Source organism: Amblyomma mixtum, chromosome 5, assembly GCF_055824585.1.
Source record: "Amblyomma mixtum isolate Tamu chromosome 5, ASM5582458v1, whole genome shotgun sequence".
NCBI classification, from domain to species: Eukaryota; Metazoa; Arthropoda; class Arachnida; order Ixodida; family Ixodidae; genus Amblyomma; species Amblyomma mixtum.
In genome coordinates this window covers 36560877-36581715 of record NC_143016.1, presented here as the reverse complement: position 1 = coordinate 36581715, position 20839 = coordinate 36560877, and the positions used below count along the sequence as shown (strand labels likewise).

Genomic DNA, 20839 nt, shown 5'->3' with positions numbered 1-20839 from the left:
ATGTGAGCAAGCAGTCAACAGTTAGAAGACAGCTGTAGTATGACTCATGCTGCCGAGTCAGTTAAGATTATGAGTGGTTCAGCATTTTAACACAAATAAACAAGAAAAAAAAGAAGGCTGGGCAAGTGCAATTCCAGAGAGCAAAGCACTCCTCAAAAGCAAAAACTCTAGCGATTCTACTTCGTATCTACAGTGCAAATAGGCACTCACCTTGGAACTCCAGTTTGGGCAAGATAGGGAGGACATAGTCCACAGGGATATTGTGGGCTGCTATCAGCTGCCACAGGCAGAACTGCTCAAACGTTTCCCACTCCAAGCTGGCATCTGCAAGCAATACAAATAACACATACGTGTCAGAGAAGAACTAAACAAAGTCACGACACCACTTGTGACATATGCTGGACGGAAAAGACAAAAGAAAATGCAAAGTAACGAGAAAGAATGAAAGAGAGAGAGACCCTGCTGACATTTACAGGACTAAATAAAGAAAATAAAAGACCTTTCAGTTTTTAAGTTACCACAGCATTTGATATCACAAGCTCAATGGCTTAGGTATTCGTACTGCCTTTGCACTAAAGAGCAGTAAACAACAAAAGAAAGAATATGTACTGCAACACACGTTCCATGCACTTATTCTCAGGCAGCACGCTCACACTCATTCATGAGCAAACACAGCTGGCAGGTCCACCACACATACCGAATAAAACTGCCTGAACAAACTGTGTGAACAAGCAAATACACATGACAAAGAAGCAAAGTGGCATGGTCACAAAACGCTTCCTCACTCAGTATGGAGATGAACGAGTCTTTCCGAAACATCACCATATTGCCTTGCAGTATGTGGCAAACCAGGTCTTGAAGCTGCAACAAGAAGCAAGGCACCCAGTCAGCACTACATTTTTATACAAAAGGAAACAGCACTACAAATCACGTATGCTGCAGCAATACTCATGTGTGAACAGGAGCTGTACTCCTGAACAATCGTTTTCAGGGACCCTATCACTTCTAGATCCTGATTTCAATCTCTCGTATATATGTGCTTTGGAGGGGTTGAAACCACAATGCCTGCTTATCCTAAACACCCATATGAATGAAAAAAGAAAGGTTTTAGAGCAGGCTACTACTAGCTGTAGTAGTAGACCTGGACAAAATGAAACAAACTTTTGAGTCAATCCAAATCCAGCTAACGCCAATCTGATGTCACACAGGTAAGCGCATTTCCAAGGTAGGTAAATGCACTATGCTAGTTAGCAACCCAAATTAATTAGTGTTAATTTAAAAATTACAATTAAAGCCAAACTTTGCACTATAGTATCGAGTCATATACTGTTGGAAAGCTTAGGTTGAGTGCAAATGTGCTGTGCTAGTTACCGACCTGAATTAATTAGCGTTAATCTGTTAATTGCAAATAAAACCAAAACCAACAACAACTACAGAGCTAACACACTATTAAGTAGGTTTAACAGAGTTTAACCGCTGCACAGGTAGGTGCACTGACATGATCAAGAACAGGTGTTACCAAATAGGGTTCCGTGGCACCCTTATGTTCCTTGAAGTGAATGCAGCACCTGAAGATTGTCTTGTGTGTGTACATCCCAAAATTTACATTTTTCTGGCAAACTGCACTTGCCGCGGTGGCTCAGTAGTCAAGGAGCTCGTCTACTGAGCCAGGGTGCCCGGGTTCGAACCCAACTGCAGCAGCCGCGTTTCGATGGAGACGAAACGCAAAAGGCGCCCGTGTGCTTTGCGATGCCAGTGCACATTAGAAATTCCCAGGTGGCCGAAATTATTCCGGAGATCTCCACTACAGCACCTCTTTCTTCCTTTCTTCTTTCACTCCCTCCTTTATCACTTCTCTTACGGCACCACAAAGATATGTGAGACAGTTACTGTGTCATTTTCTTTTCTCAAAACCAATTTTCAATTTCAATTTTCTGGGTAACTGGAGAGTCAAAGTATTTTGTAAGAATGAGCATCTTACCTGCAATGCATCGATGCAAGACACAATGAGGTTGAGAATGTCTGCATTACCAATGGCAACATTGGGAAACTGAAAAATCCAATAAAATTAAAAATAATTAGTTCAATGCTATCAGGGCGGAGACCTGCATCATGATGAGCTCCTTATGTAGGATGTAAATCTTGCATGCAAAAGCAAGAGACAGAAGAAAGTTGTTTTCGGAAATACTCTGGAGGAAATTGTACAAATGACCCAAAATACCTGTGTATAGATTTCAGGAACCAGGTAGCAAAAAAGCCGAACATCATCGTCCTGGCAGAGCTGCAAAAAGTCAACCACAGGCAAGGTTAGCACCAAGCAGCCATAAATCTCTCGTAAAACAGCAATACATAATGCTGCATGAATCTGGCACCGTTTTGCCTCTGCACATAAAAAAATTCAACAGTATTCCTTTAATTACACGGCAATACATAAAGAAAAGAAAAAGTATGCAGTTCGAAGCCTATATGTCGCAAATGTATTCCTACCAATTCCTCCAATTGGTTGAATTCAAATATCAACACAGTATTTCCCGAAAGTATTTCCCATACTTGCTCAGATACAAAGAGCCCTTTGGGTTTCAACAGGGCTCATCCTACTGCGAATCCCACAGACCTTCACAAGTTAATTGTAAAGCAGTTCTAAGGACCTTATTGCAAGCCTAGTGAAACTTCGGGTAGCTTCTTCAGCAATGTTGCAAAAAAAAATTTACAGAGGGCACTTACGACTACTTATGTGCTGTGAAGATGAGTGCTCATGACACGAACAGAACCAACCTTGAGGTCATGCAGGAGGCAAGTGGACAAGGCATTGTGGCTCCGGGCGTAGTCCCGGTACGACGTGTAGCCTGACGTGCTACCCGAATTGGCACTGCCCGAGGCACGCAAAAAGTACAGTAACCGGTAACCCAGACGAGGCTGGTGCTGTCCAAGCTCCCAGAGCAGCATGAGCTGCGCTTGCCTACTGGGGTCTTCCTCTGGCGTCTGACAAAGGTTCCTGGAAACATAAATGGCGCTATCAAAACAATGTTGTTGCACTGCAACATGATCAAGCTCAGATTAATCACTAAAAAGCGCTGTTGTGGTACAAGCACGCTTTCACATTATTTTCATGGCTCTCCAGACCCGAGTGAGCAAGTACAAGGGAACAGAGCACTAAGCTGGGCTGGTTGGTAGCACTGGTGTTGTGCATCTTTTTCGCATCCCATTTACTTGCGTCATTAAGCACACTAAAAATATGATTATAAACTTTGTATTCCTTTAAGCTATTACAGTCAGAGCCCATTTATGTCCACTGACTATGAAAAAAGCAAGACTGCGACAAATTTCAACACCACAAGAGAGACACAAATTTCTTTAGTCAGATAAATTCCTTGATTCTTGAGTAATCAAGATTATGAACTGTCACACCAAGTCATTGAGTAAGCAGCAAGACCAGTGTAAAATGTTGCAAGAACACAGCATAGCATTGTAGCAAGAAAGACCTCTACCCTTTAAAGAAATTGTTCCAACACAAAGCTTCTTAAAATCCAACAAGCGTATGTTTCCTTGGAAACAAATGCCCCGTTGGTGCAGAGCAAGGCTTCTGAGCAAAGAACGGCACAGTGGCAAAGCGAAGTACTAATTGTGAATCGACATCACACATTGGTGATTGATCCCTTGCTTGCTGAAGTTCAAGCGAAGTTTTTTCCTCTTCTTGAATTCGAGAAAAACTAGCGCCAAACCATGCACACCACAAGAAAAGAATGAAGATAAGACACAAGTGCTAATGTCTTGTGTCTCGCGCTGTGTCTTGCACTTGTGTCTCGTCTTCATTCTTTTCTTGTGGTGTGCACGGTTTGGCGCTAGTTTCTCTCTAATTCCAGTATGCACCAACTAGCCCAAAAAGAGGTGTTAATGCGGAATTTTTCCTCTCCCCTGTGACAATTCTGTGTCAAGGCTACCATTCAGGAACAAGCGTGCAACGTCTAGTTCATCAAAAAGACAAGCTATGCCACAAGTCATGAACTCATTAATTTGTGCTCGAAACAAAATTTTTAGCTCCTGACTGCTTGCACGTTTCAACGAAAAACAAATGCAAGCGTTACCTGAAGATAACGAACAGTGGTGTCCCCAAAGATTCCTCAATAGACCTGCAAGGAAAAAAGAAATGGTCAAACAACTTCAGCGGTTCATAAGAGCAAAACCGCGGCAGTATAACCCACGTAAAAAAGACAGATGCCACATAGAGCAGAAACTCGCTGTTACATTTTTCACGGGGCCATGGGAAAAAAACCTGCCATCCCGGAAACATAGTAAGCAGGAAGCGTGCATAAAAATAATATCTATTGTTGCTTGCCATTTATTTTTTTAGTAAGGGCAGCAGGCTTCTCCGGAATTTGCAAAGATCTGTGGCTCTCGTGATTGTTTGCATACACAGACTGTCCTAAATGCCAAGCGAAGGTACACTGTCGGTCAGAGTCGCTGTCTGTAGAAGGGAGGCAGCATGACGCATGAAGTTGGGCACATGCGCGGCAGTTCTGTGCTGCTTTCACGGACCTGCTTTAACCTTATTTACACTATAAGTGTCCAATGGGACCTAGAAATTAAGTCTTTAAGTTGCAAGCGACACAGCAACCCCGGACAACAGGGATATGTCTTAGAGCCAGCCCATGTAACTGTATCTCGCACTGCGTTTTCGTGCCTTCAGTCATTGCGCTCAAGCCCCGGCGACAATGGAAGTGCACTAACACTCACAACGAGGCTCACGCCACCCTTGCACTCAGCGTCTGGTGCAACATGCCGGAAGCCGCCGATGGAGTTTAGATCCTGCTTTGGTCTGTCTGCCGTCGCTATTCCGCATATGCTAAACACAGTCTGTCAAAATGCCAGCATGAGGTAAAGCACCATTGAGAAGTGGCATCCACGACGTATCATGTAGAAACGCTGCCACAGTTGCAACATAACAGGCGGATCTGTATTGCATGGGTTTGTATGACAGCTTGGATGGGATTGGCTCACGATAATATAGCAGCCGGGAAAACGCAACTCCCAGGAATGTAACAGTGGGATTCTAAAGTATATATTCTGAATGGTGAGCTCATGTTCACTAACCAGACAGACTTCCAGCAAAGTAATGTGCACCTTTCCAGGTGATAAAAACTGTCTTGCCTGCCACAGTGCATGCACTAAGCAGTAACCACATCGGGCGGTGTTTCAACGCACCGTACAGTGGTGATGGCTGTTGCTTACTGCTGTCATTAGTACACCTGCATGAAGCAACGAGACTTCGCAATACGGCGACATGATTTCAGCATTGCTCAGTTGCTATGACTTCAACGTACAGTCACCTTGCGTTATCAGCAAAGTATAACTGCACTAGTACCTTGTTTTTAAGACAGGCCACATCAAGTGCAATAAAAGCAACGATGACAATCCCTATTTGGCAATTAATTGCATTTCTAAGGGACACAGAGCAGTGGCGTCAAACCATATTTTGTGGTGCTGGGAATTGCGAGAAGTGAGGCATATGCCAACACCTGCTCCTGTTCCACACTGCTCCGTTCAGGCTTTGATGTGTGTTCATGAATCAAGCGTTTAATGCATGGCTCATGACAAAGCAAGTGTCGGGAGCTTTCTCGATGAAACCGAGCTAGAAAAACAAACTTCACTGCTAAATAGCTAGATCAAAAGTTAAGTACCCCCAAAGCCTTCTGCAAACGATTAGTCTCGTGAGCTGCTTCCAGACGATGGGAAAATTTTCTGCAAACCCATAACCTGAGCTACACAATGAGTGACAGCATGAAACCATCGCAAGGCATGATGCCACGAGTTATCGCCTCATGCGGTCAGTGCTTCAGTGTGCCTTGGCTTCCATCCCTTCCTGCCAAGCATGCATGAAAAAAAAAAAAGGTGTGCAGGTGCATGGCCCTTCAAAAAACACACAAATTCAATGAATAAGGACCAGTTGTATGGTAAAATACCCTGCCATAAGCAATTACAATACCATTAATCCTAAAACAAAGAAAAAAATGTGGGTTGAGGCATGTGTGGATTTAGGTGCTTGTTGAAGCCAAAAAGCACTCCAAGGAACTCAAGAGCTCCATGGAGCCCACTTTGAGAACCTGTAAAACAAGTGGTGCAAAAGCTGTTCACACAAGTCGCACGATGTGCTGCCATGCGCTTCTATAGTTTGAACTCAAAGTGGACAGGAAAACTTTCTAATTATGCAAAAACCCAAATTAAAGGAAGCCCTTTTAATGGACTTGTGGTTGATGAGACTCAAGCACCAGACTGATTAATCAGAAGTTTGAATTAAAAAACAGTCCACTGTACTACCATTATTTCATTTTTCTTATTGTCTCTGCTTTGCTTATTTAGCAATTTCTGAAGTGAACAAAGGGGAAGTGCACTACCACGGCAATGGCACTGAAAATGGGTTCACATATGTGCAAAAAATGGTGAGGCTGTACTGAGATACTACAGCTGGTGGTCACGTGATTAGGGCCTCTGAAAGAGACTCTAAATAAAGTTGCAGTATGCCTGAGATGTTCAACAATGCCACTTCACAAATATCCTCCAGCAAGAATTTTTTGAAATGCGTTTCTTAGAAGTGGAGTTATCTGTAGTGAAAAATTGAGTTTCAGCGTTTTCGCATCTTTCCTTCTCCTCTCATCCCTTTTTGCATGCTGAAAAGTCGGTGCTCCTCGGCCCCACCGCTGGCTACGGACACGTGCGGGGATTCCCCTGGGGGGGGGGAGTAGGGAGAGCTTCCTGACCAACCGGAGCAACGCGGCTGGCTGGCCGTGGCTACGGTAGGTGCGCGACATTTGAAAGAATGCCACTAATAGCCATCTTTTAACTGACCTATGCAGGAATGTGAAATGAAAGAAGGCGCAAGTATGAAAAAATCGCCAGAAATGGCTCGCAAACTTTTCCGTGCAACTGCAGGTTCTCTGCTGCATGTAGAAGTGTATCATTTGGCTCAGGTGAACATGGCGAGTGACGGAGGGAGTTTACATGCTCTCCTCAGAAGGTGTTTCAGGGCCCCTTTAACATGTGTCAGAACTGATGTGGAAGTTTTGTGCAAGAAGGATGCAGAATGTCTTTCTGAGCACAAATGTAGAACTCACTCATCATCCAGTTCCTGCGGAAAAAGCTTTCTCGTGAATTCACTGTTCAGGATCTGTGCAAGGCAGGTGCCAAGTGAAGTTGCAGTGTCCTGATCAAAGTCCTCCTAATGAAGCAAGTGACACAGATGCATCAAGGATTTAAGAATACATGTAGCGTTGTAAGAAATATGTGTAACAACAACAATATGTTCGCTGCTTTTGCACACACATTAGTCTCGCTGCCAACACATAAAAAAAATTTCCTAGTGCCAAAAACAGCATGCACGAAGTTTATGACTATGGCCAAAGCTCTGTGCACCACTCTTTCCACTGAAACAAAAATGTAACTGAAACAGCGTTCGTTGTAGCAGAGCTAGAAAGTACTACGCTGTGTCATGTAAAATTTCAACGCATTTTATGAAGAAGCACTCATATTGGACCAGTTAACATTTCACCGGTGTGCACCTTCACTTGCCTCAGCTGTTTTACAGTGACAGCTGTTAAGGGCACACTTACTGGCTCTGTGGCATTGTTGGCACTTGTGCTGGCGATATAAGACAAAGAATAAAAAAGGGGCAAAGAGGAGTGGTTCTCGTCACCACAGATTGGTGGCGTCCTCTGTGTGCAGAGGTTGCAGAGGTGTGAACTAGCATTTGTACCGTTCGCACCACTGTGCAGCAAGAGAGCCAATGTGTTAAGTGGCAAACAGCACATTAATCACCACAAAGACCTGTCACTGAATGCAACATTGCACAGGCATGGTTTCTGTCGGCAGGTCTTTTATACTCCTATCTTTCTGCCTTGTCATAGCCAAGAATCATAACACTGCTGTGGGGACAGTCAATGTGTTTTCTGTCATGAGTAGCCTTGCAAAGAGTTCCACTATTGTGCCGATAAAACTGCTTCGTAATACGCAGCAATGGCATCACAGGGCATGCACAACTGCTGGGCCACGGAAAAAGTGTGAAATACTGAGACAACCAATCGATCGAGCTTACCTCCCGCAGAATATCTTGCAGAAGGCCTTCAACAATTTCACACTGCACTTCGCTGTTCCTGAGGAAGCCCAGAAGAAGCAAGTTAGAAGAACAACATGGTACTATTTGCACACGCAAAGACAACAGAAACAACTGTCAAGCAAAATTCCATCTAATGGTGCGTTTTTGAAAGTGTTAAGTCAGCTTGATCACAGAAATGCTGAGTAATCAAGAAACGGCAGAGCAGCCAATTTTTATTTATGAATATACAGGTGCAGTTCTTATGTATTAAGGAGGGACGAGGGTCTTAAAACTGACCTTTTTATTTGTGGCTCAAATTTTATGAAATGTTGCACACAGATGCATTTTTCTCTTCTGATTCCAAATATGTAGTCATAATTGAGCTGGTGGTCTTAGATCAAAAGTTACCTTGAATTCTTGAGTGTAATTAGGTAATATCTTACGCAGCTTTAATGAACTTTCTCATAGCATTTTGTTGCTTTTCATTACATGAATTGATAGCCAGTGAATTCCTATACCCGATGACATTCTTACTTTTTCTGTTTAGGCCACGTATATATAGTACTTTACAATTAGCTTAACGAGTTGCAGTGTCAGATACTGCGACCTTTTACTCTTGACATAGTATATCAGGGGGACATGCCTTTAGAGAAAAACGAAAAATGTCACCGGGTATGGGAACTCTCTGGCTATCAATTCATGCAAATAAAAGCAACGAAATGCAATGGGAAAGTTCATTAAAGCTGCGTAAGAAAGTACCTAATTACATTCTAGACTTTGTAAGATTTGAGACCAATAGCTCAATTATGACTACATATTTGGAATCAGAAGAAAAAAACACATCTGTGTGCAAAATTTCATGAGATTCTAGCCATAAATAAAGAAGTTAGTTTTAAGACCCTCGTCCCCCCTTAAGACGTAGAAGATGTTCACGTGGCTCCCGGCGTGATACCATTCCCAGCTGCCAAGTGTTGGCAAGCACTCTGAGTACTGTCATCATCAGATTAACTGTGTGTACTGCCATTTGTTCATCAGTGTGCAGTACAGGAAAGCCAACCTGACGACTTCTGAAGTACATTCCATGACCTTTCCACAAACTTGCACCCCCCAAGAGAAACCACTGTCAAGCTTGTATGGAGGGTGCATAGACTTCTCTGTCGTCTGCTATTGACCAGCAGTCTTCAGTGCTGTCAGGGCAGTATGCGCTGTCCAGGTATGCTATCACTTGTCCCACATATGCGCAGTGCTTGTCATGCTACTCAGTACTAATTTACAGCCTAGCGGTTTGTTGTGCTTTTGCAGGTTTACGCTTATTCACAATGCACTGGTACTAGTTCTGTTAAAAAGACCAAATGAAGCCCATGACATTTAAGCCCAGCATATGTGTACCTAAATGAGTCAAAATCATCAGCATCTCTATTTCGAGCAGTGTGAAGCAAATTAGTGCTCACAAAAACTTTAAGTCAAAGTCAACAAAATTACTCCTGAAAGGTGCTAAAGAAATGCGGAATAAAAATGTGCGCTAGCATACCCTTGCACCAAAAGAGGCTGTCAAGGAAGACTGTGTTTTTGGAAAGGCCTATTCCATTGATCCCATTACTTAGCCTAAAGATAACTACAAAAATGAAAAGTGATGAAATATTTCCACCCTATTCCTGAAGATGGTGCAAATAGTGTGGTCCTATTCACACCATGCCACTGTATGCCCATATGGCCCCAGCTTTTCATTATAGGTAATATCTTCTGACGACAAATTTTTTGCTCTTCTGCAATTTCATAGCTGCCATTTTATACCTTTTATGTTTTCCAGCTGGGAGCTCTAACAGAAGAGAGTGGTGCATATCTGCAAAATTATAATCAGGCCAAATGCTTCATAACGAGAAAAACCATAATGGATAATGAAATATAGCAGAGCAGCCCGATGTCTAAAACCTAACATCTCGTCATAGCTCAATCTTCTAAGAAAGTTCGACAAAAATCACGCTTTCTTGACTGCTGTGAGTTACAGAACGCCCACATGGAAAGTAAAGATGTCAAAAATACATACTTTTCTTTCTGAAGGTCCAGTATTTTCTTTCGGATCTCCCCACTAAGCTGGTTGAGGTGTTCTGAGATGTCCATCTGCTCTGCTTTGCTGGGCTCCCGAATCGGTTGGAACTTGATGTCTTTAGATCTCAGCTTACCTGCACAAATGTCAAGCACAGAATTGAACTAAGTCCCAAAACTGCAAGCATTCAGACAGGGTGATTGCAAAAAAAAAAAAACCTTTTGCAACAGAACTGAGATTCTGTAGCTTTTTAAAGAATATGGAGTTGCCAACCAACATTCCACATTAAATAAAGAACCAGCCAAGAAGTCCAAAGAGATAGATTAAAAGAAGATAATAAACAGGTGAAATCAAACTCACAAGATCAAAGCACAACTGCAAGTGGTGAACATGATCTAGCTACAGCCAGCTACTGTTATAAAACTCTTCTGCCATTAACTACTGTAAAGCCATTATACCCAAAGCTGACAGAACTCACAGGATTCAAGTTTCCTTTTCTAAAACTCTCCCATATGTTAATATGTTCACTAACGGTGACTGCGTACGACAAGAGAGTTATTTTTCTCCAAGGAAACGAATGCATAACCCTCAGCAACAGAATAACAAGATGTCTGATGCTGCGAATCCTGCAAAGGCAACGCAAACGCTTACCAAGTGGAATGTCATCTTCGTCTTCGCTGAACTGAGCCTCACTCTCGCAGTTCATCACCGAATTGTGGTTGCCATCCAGTATCATTGCACCAGGAGGCATGGGCACCGTTTCTTCCACTTTTCCTGCATATAACAGCCCCCCCCCATGCATAAGAGCACTGCAACTCAAGCTGCTGCACACAAGGTGCCCCCCTGCAAGAGTATATTTCACAACCAGAGTTCAATCACCGAAGCACACTCTTACCTTCAACGGGAGAGCAGAACTCTGCAAACTGCTCCCTGATCATGGTTCTAAGTTCCTTGTCAAGCTTAGGGTTGTCAAAGAGAGGAGATAATGATCTGCAAGAAATTACAACAGATATAAAAGTAGCACAAGAAGCTCATCTCAGTGCTCCCTGGTAGGAGACAAGAAAAACTGCTACACTCAGATAACTTACGCAAGAACCCGCTTCTCCAAAATTTGCCGTAGTGATGTGTAAATCCCTTGCTTCACCTGAGCTGCTAAACTCTTGCAGAAGTTTGACATAATCTGCCAAAAACACATGAAAAAAGGATATTGTAAGAGCAGGATAATTATCAAATCAAAACTAAAAATGACCACTTAAAAGGTAGAACACAAATAAATGCAGCGCATGAAGAGAAGACCAAATAAAACAAGGTAATTGAGCTTACCGATACTGCTAATCCATACAGTAAAAGCTCGTTAATTCGAACTTCAAGGGACTGGGAAATTTTTTTATTTTTTGAATGACCCCTAAAAAGCTGTCAAGAACTGCTTTCATCACGGTATATTTATTTGGTGAAAAACTTGGCAGTGGTTGCCTGATTTTGAAATAAGAAAGGCACCGTAATTGCTATTTCTCACATTTCCATCAATGCTCTATTGCAGGCATACTGTCAAGAGTGTCTAAGCAGAACTGCTCCAAAATCATAACGGCATCCTTCAAGCCTTCATGGTACAATGCAGTGGAGCTTCACCGCTACCACGTCACATGCCTCACAAGCTTTATCGTCATATGTGAGGCGGGTTTACTGCACAAACTTCGAATGGCAAATGACGAGCATGCAGTTTCGGCAGACTGGAAGAATGGAAAAACAAAAGACAGAAGAGAAGCAAATGCTCAGAAAGCAGAGGAGGGGGAGAGAAAACACCAGCAACACACCAATCAGCATCCAAAACATCAATTGGCTGGCTAATGATAGCTGGTTGCATCACCGTTGGTACTGGCTGGCACAAAGATCAGAAAAGTGCAACCGAAACTAAGCAGTCACACTGTTCTCAATGTTCTCGAAGAACATCGAAGTACTGTTCTCGAAGATGAGACAGTCCATTTGTCGTCACACCTGCCATTGCATTCCACTGTCAGAGGTGCGTGGGCTGCGAGTGACTCGGCAGTATGGAATTCAGGTTTTGAGTAGGGCTACTTTGACGATCTCTTCCCAAGCCGGTCATAGCTGGACGCGGCCTCCCTTCAGGGGCCCCATTTGAATTAACCAGTCCCGAGACACGTAGTGTACAAATTAATAAGCATATGACGCCACAGACATGCGTGGGTGCTGGCTGGGACCGTGCCGGCAGTTCGAATTATCCGGATTTTCCAATTAATGAGGGTCCAATTAACGAGCTTTGACTGTACCAGAAAGCGTTGAACATTGCCCATTAGGCTCAATTTACACATCTCAAGATCAACTTGATTTCTGACACTTACCGTATCTGTCGCAAACACTCAGGAAACAAAAAAAGCCACAAGTCATCATGGCGAAAGCCCATGCTCACCCTGCAGAGAAAATCTAGCAGTGTGGCTGTGATGGCTGGATGTGGACGCATAGAATGGTACATGACCAGAATGGCAGGCTCTGCAAAAGACCAGAAAGCCAGAAGGCAGCTGTGTAAAGTACCCATCCTGGCAATGATAAGTCTGCCAACACCACGCTGTGCACCATCAACTTGAATAAACACAAGTCAACACAGAAACCTGTTCACTACACCACCGACTGTCTGCAGTTTACAGAAAAATTACAAAACTGGAAATCATACAAGAGCTTCTCAAGTTAGGAGCAGCAGCAATGAAGAAACATCCACACTTGAAGACAAGAGCAAAAAAATGATGCCCACTGCTCCTTCTGAAGATGGAAATATCAAAAGTACCGGATTGGTTTTACTGTTACAAAAGCTATCAAATGCATTCTGGTGAGCTGAATGAGTGTGGTGCAGTAGTGAATTTATTAGGCTAGATGTGAAACCCAACAAAACAAACAAAGATACGACTAGAAAACCACTAAATGGCCACGTCTATTCAAGCTGCAAAACAACAACTGAACTCACTTGCAGAACCTCTAAAGCTTACCCTCGAAACAAAACTGATTCATCTGAGTTGAGCATTTGGCCAATGTGATGCCATGTGACCGACACTGGAAATTGACGAGCTTGTTTGTCAAACCATTCACATTTATGTGTTGATTAATGCCTCCACATATTTTCACTAGATAAATAGGTGTTACAGTAGAATCTCAATGATACGAACATGGCTGATATGAATTTTGGGACGATACGAATGTGTGAAGTTCCCAGGACAGAGTGCACTGTTTACAATATACAAAATTTCAAGTGTTCAGAACACTCTCCAGTGCTAGTATGGATGATATGAACACACAAATTGTGACCGTACCCTCAAGCGCTAAGCAATGCCCACATATCACTGACGCCACAGTCAGTAGTCATGCGGTACGCACTGTGAGCAGTGAGAAGTGCACATCCTGCACGCCACCGACTGCACGATCACCAGTAGTGTTGTATGCACTATAACTAGTGAGCTGTAGCTGCATGGCCATAAACAAATCCCATCAGCCGTACACAGATCAGCGAGAATGCATTTTCACCGACTGCACGATCACCAGTAGTGTTGTACGCACTATAACTAGTGAGCTGTAGCTGCATGGCCATAAACAAATCCCATCAGCCGTACACAGATCAGCGAGAATGCATTTTCCATTCTCCTGCATACAAATCTGTATGTAGAATGGAAAATGCATTCTCTCTGATCTGTGTACTGCTGACAGGATTTACTTATGGCCATGAAGCTGCAGCTCACAAGTCGTAGTGCGTACAGCGCTACTGGCGATCGTGCAGCCAGTCGGCATTTGTTATCGATGGTACAAAGTTTCGGATGATCTGAATTTTTTTTTCAATGACGTGACACCTGAATTATCGAGGCTCTATTCTATTATTAGAGGCGCTTCAAACAAGCTGTTCCCATTTTTCTACATGGCAAGTACAACACGTTCCCCCTTTGCTAAATTTTTACTTTGGTCATCAACACACATTCTTTATTTCAAGCTGCTGGGAGTGATTAACTACGTCCATAAGAAAGAAGTCCCAAAAGGTGCCCTCCCCATGATCTCACCGATGTTCATAATGTTGTCCCTGTCGGGGGAGAAGAAGAGCCAGTCGTAAAACAAGGCCAGCTTGGCGTTGGAGGCAGCCACATTGGAGGTGCACGTGGTGAGTAGCCAGCCAATCACAGCCCATCGGGGGATGATGTCCGAGCAGAGGAGCTCGTTGGAAGGGTGGATCACCCCACAGATGAAACGGATCAGGTCACAGCGCAGCGACTGGCTCTCAGGTGTGCTCAGGTACTGTGGATGGGCAGCCGGAAGACGGAAGAGGTATTTAGCCATTCACACGCCACTCCTGTGCAGTCCCAGTGTCTAGAAATACAGCTTAATAAGACAGTTACCTTCATGCTCCTTGTAAAGTGCATTTCTTTTTAATAACTTGTCTGCAAAAGTTACTCTCCTCGTGTAAACCAAAGTCCGCTTTCAGTCGTTTTCAGAACTGGAATCAGGTGAGTGGCATAGGTTTCTTGCTCCAACGGCTACCACCAACGATACTTTTTTCAATCCTCTGGGTTTTAAGACTTCTGCTTGTCAGTATCAAAGGCCTTCAAAGCATGTTGAGCACATAAAAAAAAATCTTGGAAAAAAAAATCATCTCACTGCCTCCAGGACACCATGACAACACTCAGACACCACTACATTTATCAAGATCTATTGACTGCTTCGGCAGAACAAGCTGAGGCACATGTTCACACCTGTCTCTTCTTTAACAAGGCGCATCAAATACAATACCATCCACTGCTCACCTGTCTCTGAAACCATTCCTGGTAACGTTTTTGGTTCCCAAACTTGACCTGTGATGTAAGGAACAAGATCTTGCGTTCCATGTCTGGTGTTAACCGGCACTGAAGAAACCTCCGCGATGTCCGCTGTGTTAGCAGTGCCTGAACACCTAGAAAGCAAAGAATTTTGGCTGACTTAGGCACTTGGGATTTCATCTGTCACTGTAGATGCACCCTCTCCAAAATAAAAGCTGCTGCAAACAGCCAGACCCCCAAAAGGTTAAAAAAAAAAAGTGTATGCCCTTGCCCTTTGATGAAAAGTCCATCTAGCATGGAATGGGACATTTCTTATTCTTCAGATGATGTGCTCCACTCTGGGTCACTTGCTTGTTCCTAACACACAAAACCAGCAAATCAGCACAGACTGCTTCACTTGCATTGTGTGCAACATTCAGGCAAAATCTTACAGCCAGAAATATTTCTTTTTCACTGGTTGGCACCAATTTACTAACAAAAAGCACGGCACAAACAACATTTTTCCCTCCCTTTCACTTTGATTTCTAAATACAGCACGTATTAAGAAGCACGTTTTCTGACATGTAAGTGAGCAGGCACCTGTAAACGTCGGTGAGAGTGAAGTTGGATTGAAGAGCAGGTCTCGCCAGAGCTTCTCGAACTCCGGTATCCGCGCCACATTCTGCAGTAGCCGGATCAGGTCCCGCCCAATCATTGTGCACTCTGTAAACTGCACCAGCAGTGCATGGGACAGTTTTTTAAATGCATCAGAGAGCATAACAAATTTCATAAAAGAAAAGAAGCTCAAAAATTTCGTCTTGGTTTAAGGTCTAGGACGAATTTTTCTTCAACTATGAAATTTGTGTGAAAGCTGTATAGCTTTCCTTAGTAGCTGTATGACTACACTAGAGTGGATGCTGATACGTAATTTATACCTTATTGCAAGGCTACTCCACCCAGGGGGATTCCCCTAAACACTGGACCATCCTGCAGCTATACCTCAAAGGTAGTAAGGCAGGAATGCTTCCTCTTGAATTCCATCATAATAAAGCCACATGGCCGTTCTCTTTGTGCCTCTCTTTTGTGTGGCACTACTACTGCTTTCAAGATGTTCCATCAACTGTCTACAATTTCATAATTTTAGTAACAAGGCGTTGCCCACAATGCAAATGCCATTAATTGAACTGAACCCAAATATCAAATTATTTTTTGCGAGAAAACAGGTGCTGCATGCTGCTTTGCAAGCTGTCAGCAGGTAGCATTTCCTTAATGTCCTAGGGTCTCATCTTTGCAATAGCAAATAATTATTGTAGAGTGACAGGCAAACACTTGAATGCAGCAAGCTTTGAATGATGTTTTTTGCACACACCATGATGAACCAAGAAAGCAGAAAATGCACAGCCAGCAAGGAAGCAAAAATCTTAAACACTTTATCACAAAGCTGGCACACAAATGCTCTCATTCTCACCTTTTCTCGCAACATAGAGATGCAGAAGTCCACTTCTCGTTGCCGAAGTGTCAGAAATGGTAAGTTTCCATGGTCCACAATAAGCCGCAGGTAAGTGTACACAGCTGTAGCGATCAGCAATGGCTGAGAAGCCAGCCATGCACTGGAGGAAAAAAAAAGAGAGAAAAGCCAATGCAGAGCGTCACAAAATGTTTAAGTGGCAGAATGGCCTTGCTCAATACTAGTACATTTGTTTTTAAGAACTAGCAGGGCATCTCTATCACCGACTAGGGCTTATAAAGTCATAAGAACTGTGCTGTGCTTGCAAGGTCAAAACTCACTCTCCAAAGTGCTGTCTATACTGCTGAACAAAACAACAGAAGAGAAAGGGGCCTAGGCAGGCTGCACATAATCTAAAGTAAGCACTTACAAACTGCAAAATGTGTATTACCGTGGTACTTAAATTAAATTACTTAATACAGTTAACCTCACTGAAATAATTGCAGCGGTGGCTCAGTGGCTATGGGACTCAAATGTCGACCTGAAAGATGCAGGTTCGATCCCAGCCACTGCGGTCGCATTTCGATGGAGGCAAAATGCTAGAGGCCCTGTATATGCAATGTCAGTAACAGTACATGTTAAAGAACTCCACGTGGTTGAAATTCTCCACAGCTCTCCACTACAGAGTCCCTCATAGCCCGACTTGCCTTGCGACAGTAATCCCCACAAAAACGAAACAAACTAACTTCACTGAAATGAAAACAGCAACAGTAAGCCTAGGACACAGTAAAATGCAGTTTTAAAAAGAACAACCAGTGAATGTGGAAGTTTCTTCTGAGTGAGGGAGGAGAGGAAAGGCTCACAGCTCCGCAACCAGTACCAATGGTTGCAGCTGAGGAAAACTGACGCCATCCCTCCTCAGGGAAAGGTTGGCGATGGGCCCTCCCCTCCTTCCCCACGTTTCCCCTGCTCCGCAAAAATATCACTGTTTTATCAATGCTAGCCACAACAGCCTCCATCAATGTGCCTTTTAGTGCCCCACAACAGCTGAGTGCACTGCACAGGGAAACAGTACAGCTCACTGATAAAAGTGGTCATAACGCAAGGAAGACAGTACGGAACAAAAAACACCCAGTACCTGTTTTCGATAAAGATGTCGAGCATCGCTTCTGTAAGCCAAATGTTCTTGGGAGACACATCGCCACCTACAAGGACGAAGAGAAAAGAAAACTTTATAACTGAAAATCTCAAAAACATATCTAGCAGTCTGCCACCTTCAGGGCGCACACCCTTTAAAGAAGTATCGACACCTAACTTTTGGGTGCGTGTTTTCTTCTTTGTCATGAGCTGTGAGGCATTATTATACACAGATTACCATGTAGTATGCTCCAACGACCAATAAATAATTTATAATCGAATTTCTTTGTGTTGTTTAGGTTTCAGTTCAAACAGTCGAACGATGACTCTGACATCAAAGAGTGGTTATAGGTCACGTGAGGCACGAAAAACTGCAATATAATCGGTGCTTCTACATTCGTTGTCATTCTGGCTCTTGAGGAAGACTGTCTTCAGCACTGCAGTGAATTAAACGATGAAGCAGTGATTATATCGCAGCATTTCCATGCCTCACATGACATATAGCCCCACTTTCAACGTCACAGCCATCATTCCGCTGTTGAAACTGAAACTGAAACAGCATGAAAGAAAAATTCGATTATAGATCCTTTAGTGGCAGTAGGCAAATACCACAGTGTCTTCCGTATCACAGCAGTGTCTTCCGCATCATTGTAGAGAAGAAACATCCCACCAAAATTAGGTACCTGCACTAGGCAGCATTAAAAATGGAGCATTAAAAAAAAATGAACATTTCTGGTGCCAGCAAAACAAACACAAAAGCAACCATGGATTTACATTTAGACTAGCAAGCCATGCATACATGCCTTGAGCAGTTGCCTAATCACACAGTCCAACAGTTGCAACAAATAAACATTATTCGTGCACTTGTCCTGAACACTGTGAAACAGACAACGCAGAAGACAGATGCAAAAAGAATGCTGCTTGCCCCTAAGGTGTCCAATTAATGCTTCTGAAGGTGATTTATGCCCACTGCACAAATCAGAGCAAAAATTACTTTCCCTAAAATGTCTGTGCTCTGAATAAGCTGAAATGTATATGTCAGCAGTCATAATAAAGAACACAAATCACTAAAACAGCCTTTTCAAAAAGAAGAAAACAAGCACTTTTTTATCACCTAAGGTAAAGATCAGAACAAGGTGCCAATCCAATGACTCTGCTTCTCTAAGCAAGAAAAGGGACCCTATAAATCATCATTATTGCCTGCTGTTTGACTTCACCAATGTTGTTAAGTTCAAACTAAAAATCAAGAACACAGCTGAAATGGAATTTTTCAGTTGTAAGAAACTATGCAGGAAAATGTGCAGTGCATACAGGATTGAGCCAACTTGTCAACACTGACACACAGGTCTGAAGGTTCATAAACATACCTGCAATTTGCCTGAGAAGACTTTGGCAAAGATTGTCGACTCCAGGCACTGAATTCTTGATGAGCTCCTTTATTAGCCATATTAGCTGGTAAAAAGCAGAAGACACAAATTAAAACTGATGCGCTAGTTCCATGACATGCAACAACACAGTACTTTAGTCAGATACAATGAAAACAGAAACCATCAAATTTTTGTTCTTAGAAAAAAATCAATTCTATGGCTCTTTCTAGCTACGCTAATGTTGTTTTGGTAGTAAATGACCATTTCATCACTGAGAAAAAGAAATTTAAAAATTTTCCCGCCACTCGATTCAAACTTGTGATGTGACGCTATGATCACTGCCTGGGGGTGGATGGCGATGCAGCCTGGCCTCAGGGATCTGTGGCATGAATTTTTCGCTGCGATGTGCCATTCAACCACTCAATTCGCCCAGTCGCTTGCATCTGAGCCAGTCTTTAGGCAGCAGAGGAGTTTTTGGTAATACATACTACCGCCTTAGTCTAGGGAAAGTCCCTTGACCAGCTGTCATGTGAAAAGGATGGCTTTTAGCTTTCCATCCGTAATACTTCATGCAGTTACTCTTTCTCTGAGACATGACGGCTAAAAACAATTGCCTGGCTTTATGCTCGAACAGAGGATAGGAATGTAGGCCCATGTTATGCTGATGTGGAACTTGCACTTAAGATTTCACTTGGCACAAATAAAAGAGACCAAAGGCAGGATTATTTTGCTTCCTTACAAAGCCTTCACCCATTACTCCTTGCCATTTATTGGTCAGAGTCTGTAATATGATACTTCTAACCATGTGTCCTACCTGCAACTTACTAAGCATTACCTAAAGCAAATGAGGCTCTGCAATAGAGTTTTTTTTTTTTTTTATGCAACAAAACAATGCAATCTGTAAAAGGTTCAGCAAATGATTATGCTTTGTCTGTTAGTAAATGGCACACACACAAAAAAAGGGGTTATAATGTGTGCACCTTGCTTGCTCTCACATGTACTATCAGCAATAAATGAAGTGCAACAAGACAACTGAAACAAGAACAGCAAAATGAGATTTTACGTGAGGAAGACTGAATACTCGTGCACTTAATTTTTGCTTCGATGGCGTGAGGACCGCTCTGTGGAAACGTTACCACACCTTGCTGGTATTTCTTCTCCAGCAGTTAACATTTTTGTTTCTTGCGTTCGGATTACAAGTATCTCGTTCACATCTCAGTTGTGGCTGATAGTACACACTTGGCCAAGACCTCAACCACAAGTGAAGAATGTGAACTGCATCCCAATCCAGAACTCTTTGCTATCAGAATTTTTACCAATTAGAAAAAGTCTGCAGCCAGCAATCTTTCTGTTGCAACTGGAATAATGCATTGACCGTTATCACCATGGTAACTATCACAGTCCGAACAATACCAGAATTTTTACAGTTTTTGGAGAAGTCGACCTCATGAATGCTCACTTGAGATCGGCAGGAGTCGAGGAGCTTGCCATATTTCTCCAGAATGAGAAGGCTTAAGGTGTTGATGAAATGCTGCAGACCATCCCGTGCGGTGAATGTCATGTCACGATAGTACTGCACAAGAGACCAGGATTAGTATAACTCATGTTCCAAGAAAGGCAATACATTATACTACAAATATTCAAATAGGACTAGAGTGTGAGTAGAACGAACTGTTGTTGGCCTGACGATAAAAAATTACAGTCTGACATTGTATAGTTATAATCTGGTGTCACAAAAACCTGTCACACACAAAAAAAAACCTGAAGCAGCACAACAGAATGAATTAAATCCAGTGTACAGGGACAGCACAAGAAATATGGACATGAAAGATATACCAAAGTGAGTGGTAGTTAAATGCAAAAATGATATCCACTTAGCCTGTCACAGTGGCCCAGTGGATTTGGCAATCCATTTCAAAAAGTTTGTTAATTTTATTTCAGCCATGGCACCTCATTCTGATGTCATAAAAA

At 42.8% G+C, this 20839-nt stretch overlaps 1 protein-coding gene across 1 annotated transcript in view; it reads right to left on the bottom strand.

Moving 5' to 3' along the window:
- Positions 1 to 20839, bottom strand: part of IntS3 (integrator complex subunit 3) — a 38584-nt gene that overhangs the window by 15729 nt on the left and 2016 nt on the right. Inside the window, exons 4-23 of the mRNA XM_089543966.1 lie at positions 20328 to 20441; positions 18869 to 18953; positions 17503 to 17569; positions 16386 to 16527; positions 15518 to 15647; positions 14927 to 15072; positions 14189 to 14420; positions 12562 to 12641; positions 11222 to 11313; positions 11029 to 11123; positions 10785 to 10907; positions 10134 to 10269; positions 8087 to 8144; positions 7110 to 7213; positions 4086 to 4130; positions 2776 to 2995; positions 2222 to 2281; positions 1982 to 2050; positions 786 to 861; positions 211 to 324 (exon numbers count right to left, since the gene is read on the bottom strand). Coding sequence (XP_089400092.1) covers positions 211 to 324; positions 786 to 861; positions 1982 to 2050; positions 2222 to 2281; positions 2776 to 2995; positions 4086 to 4130; positions 7110 to 7213; positions 8087 to 8144; positions 10134 to 10269; positions 10785 to 10907; positions 11029 to 11123; positions 11222 to 11313; positions 12562 to 12641; positions 14189 to 14420; positions 14927 to 15072; positions 15518 to 15647; positions 16386 to 16527; positions 17503 to 17569; positions 18869 to 18953; positions 20328 to 20441 — 2188 coding nt within the window. The remainder of the gene's footprint in view (positions 1 to 210; positions 325 to 785; positions 862 to 1981; positions 2051 to 2221; positions 2282 to 2775; positions 2996 to 4085; positions 4131 to 7109; positions 7214 to 8086; positions 8145 to 10133; positions 10270 to 10784; positions 10908 to 11028; positions 11124 to 11221; positions 11314 to 12561; positions 12642 to 14188; positions 14421 to 14926; positions 15073 to 15517; positions 15648 to 16385; positions 16528 to 17502; positions 17570 to 18868; positions 18954 to 20327; positions 20442 to 20839) is intronic.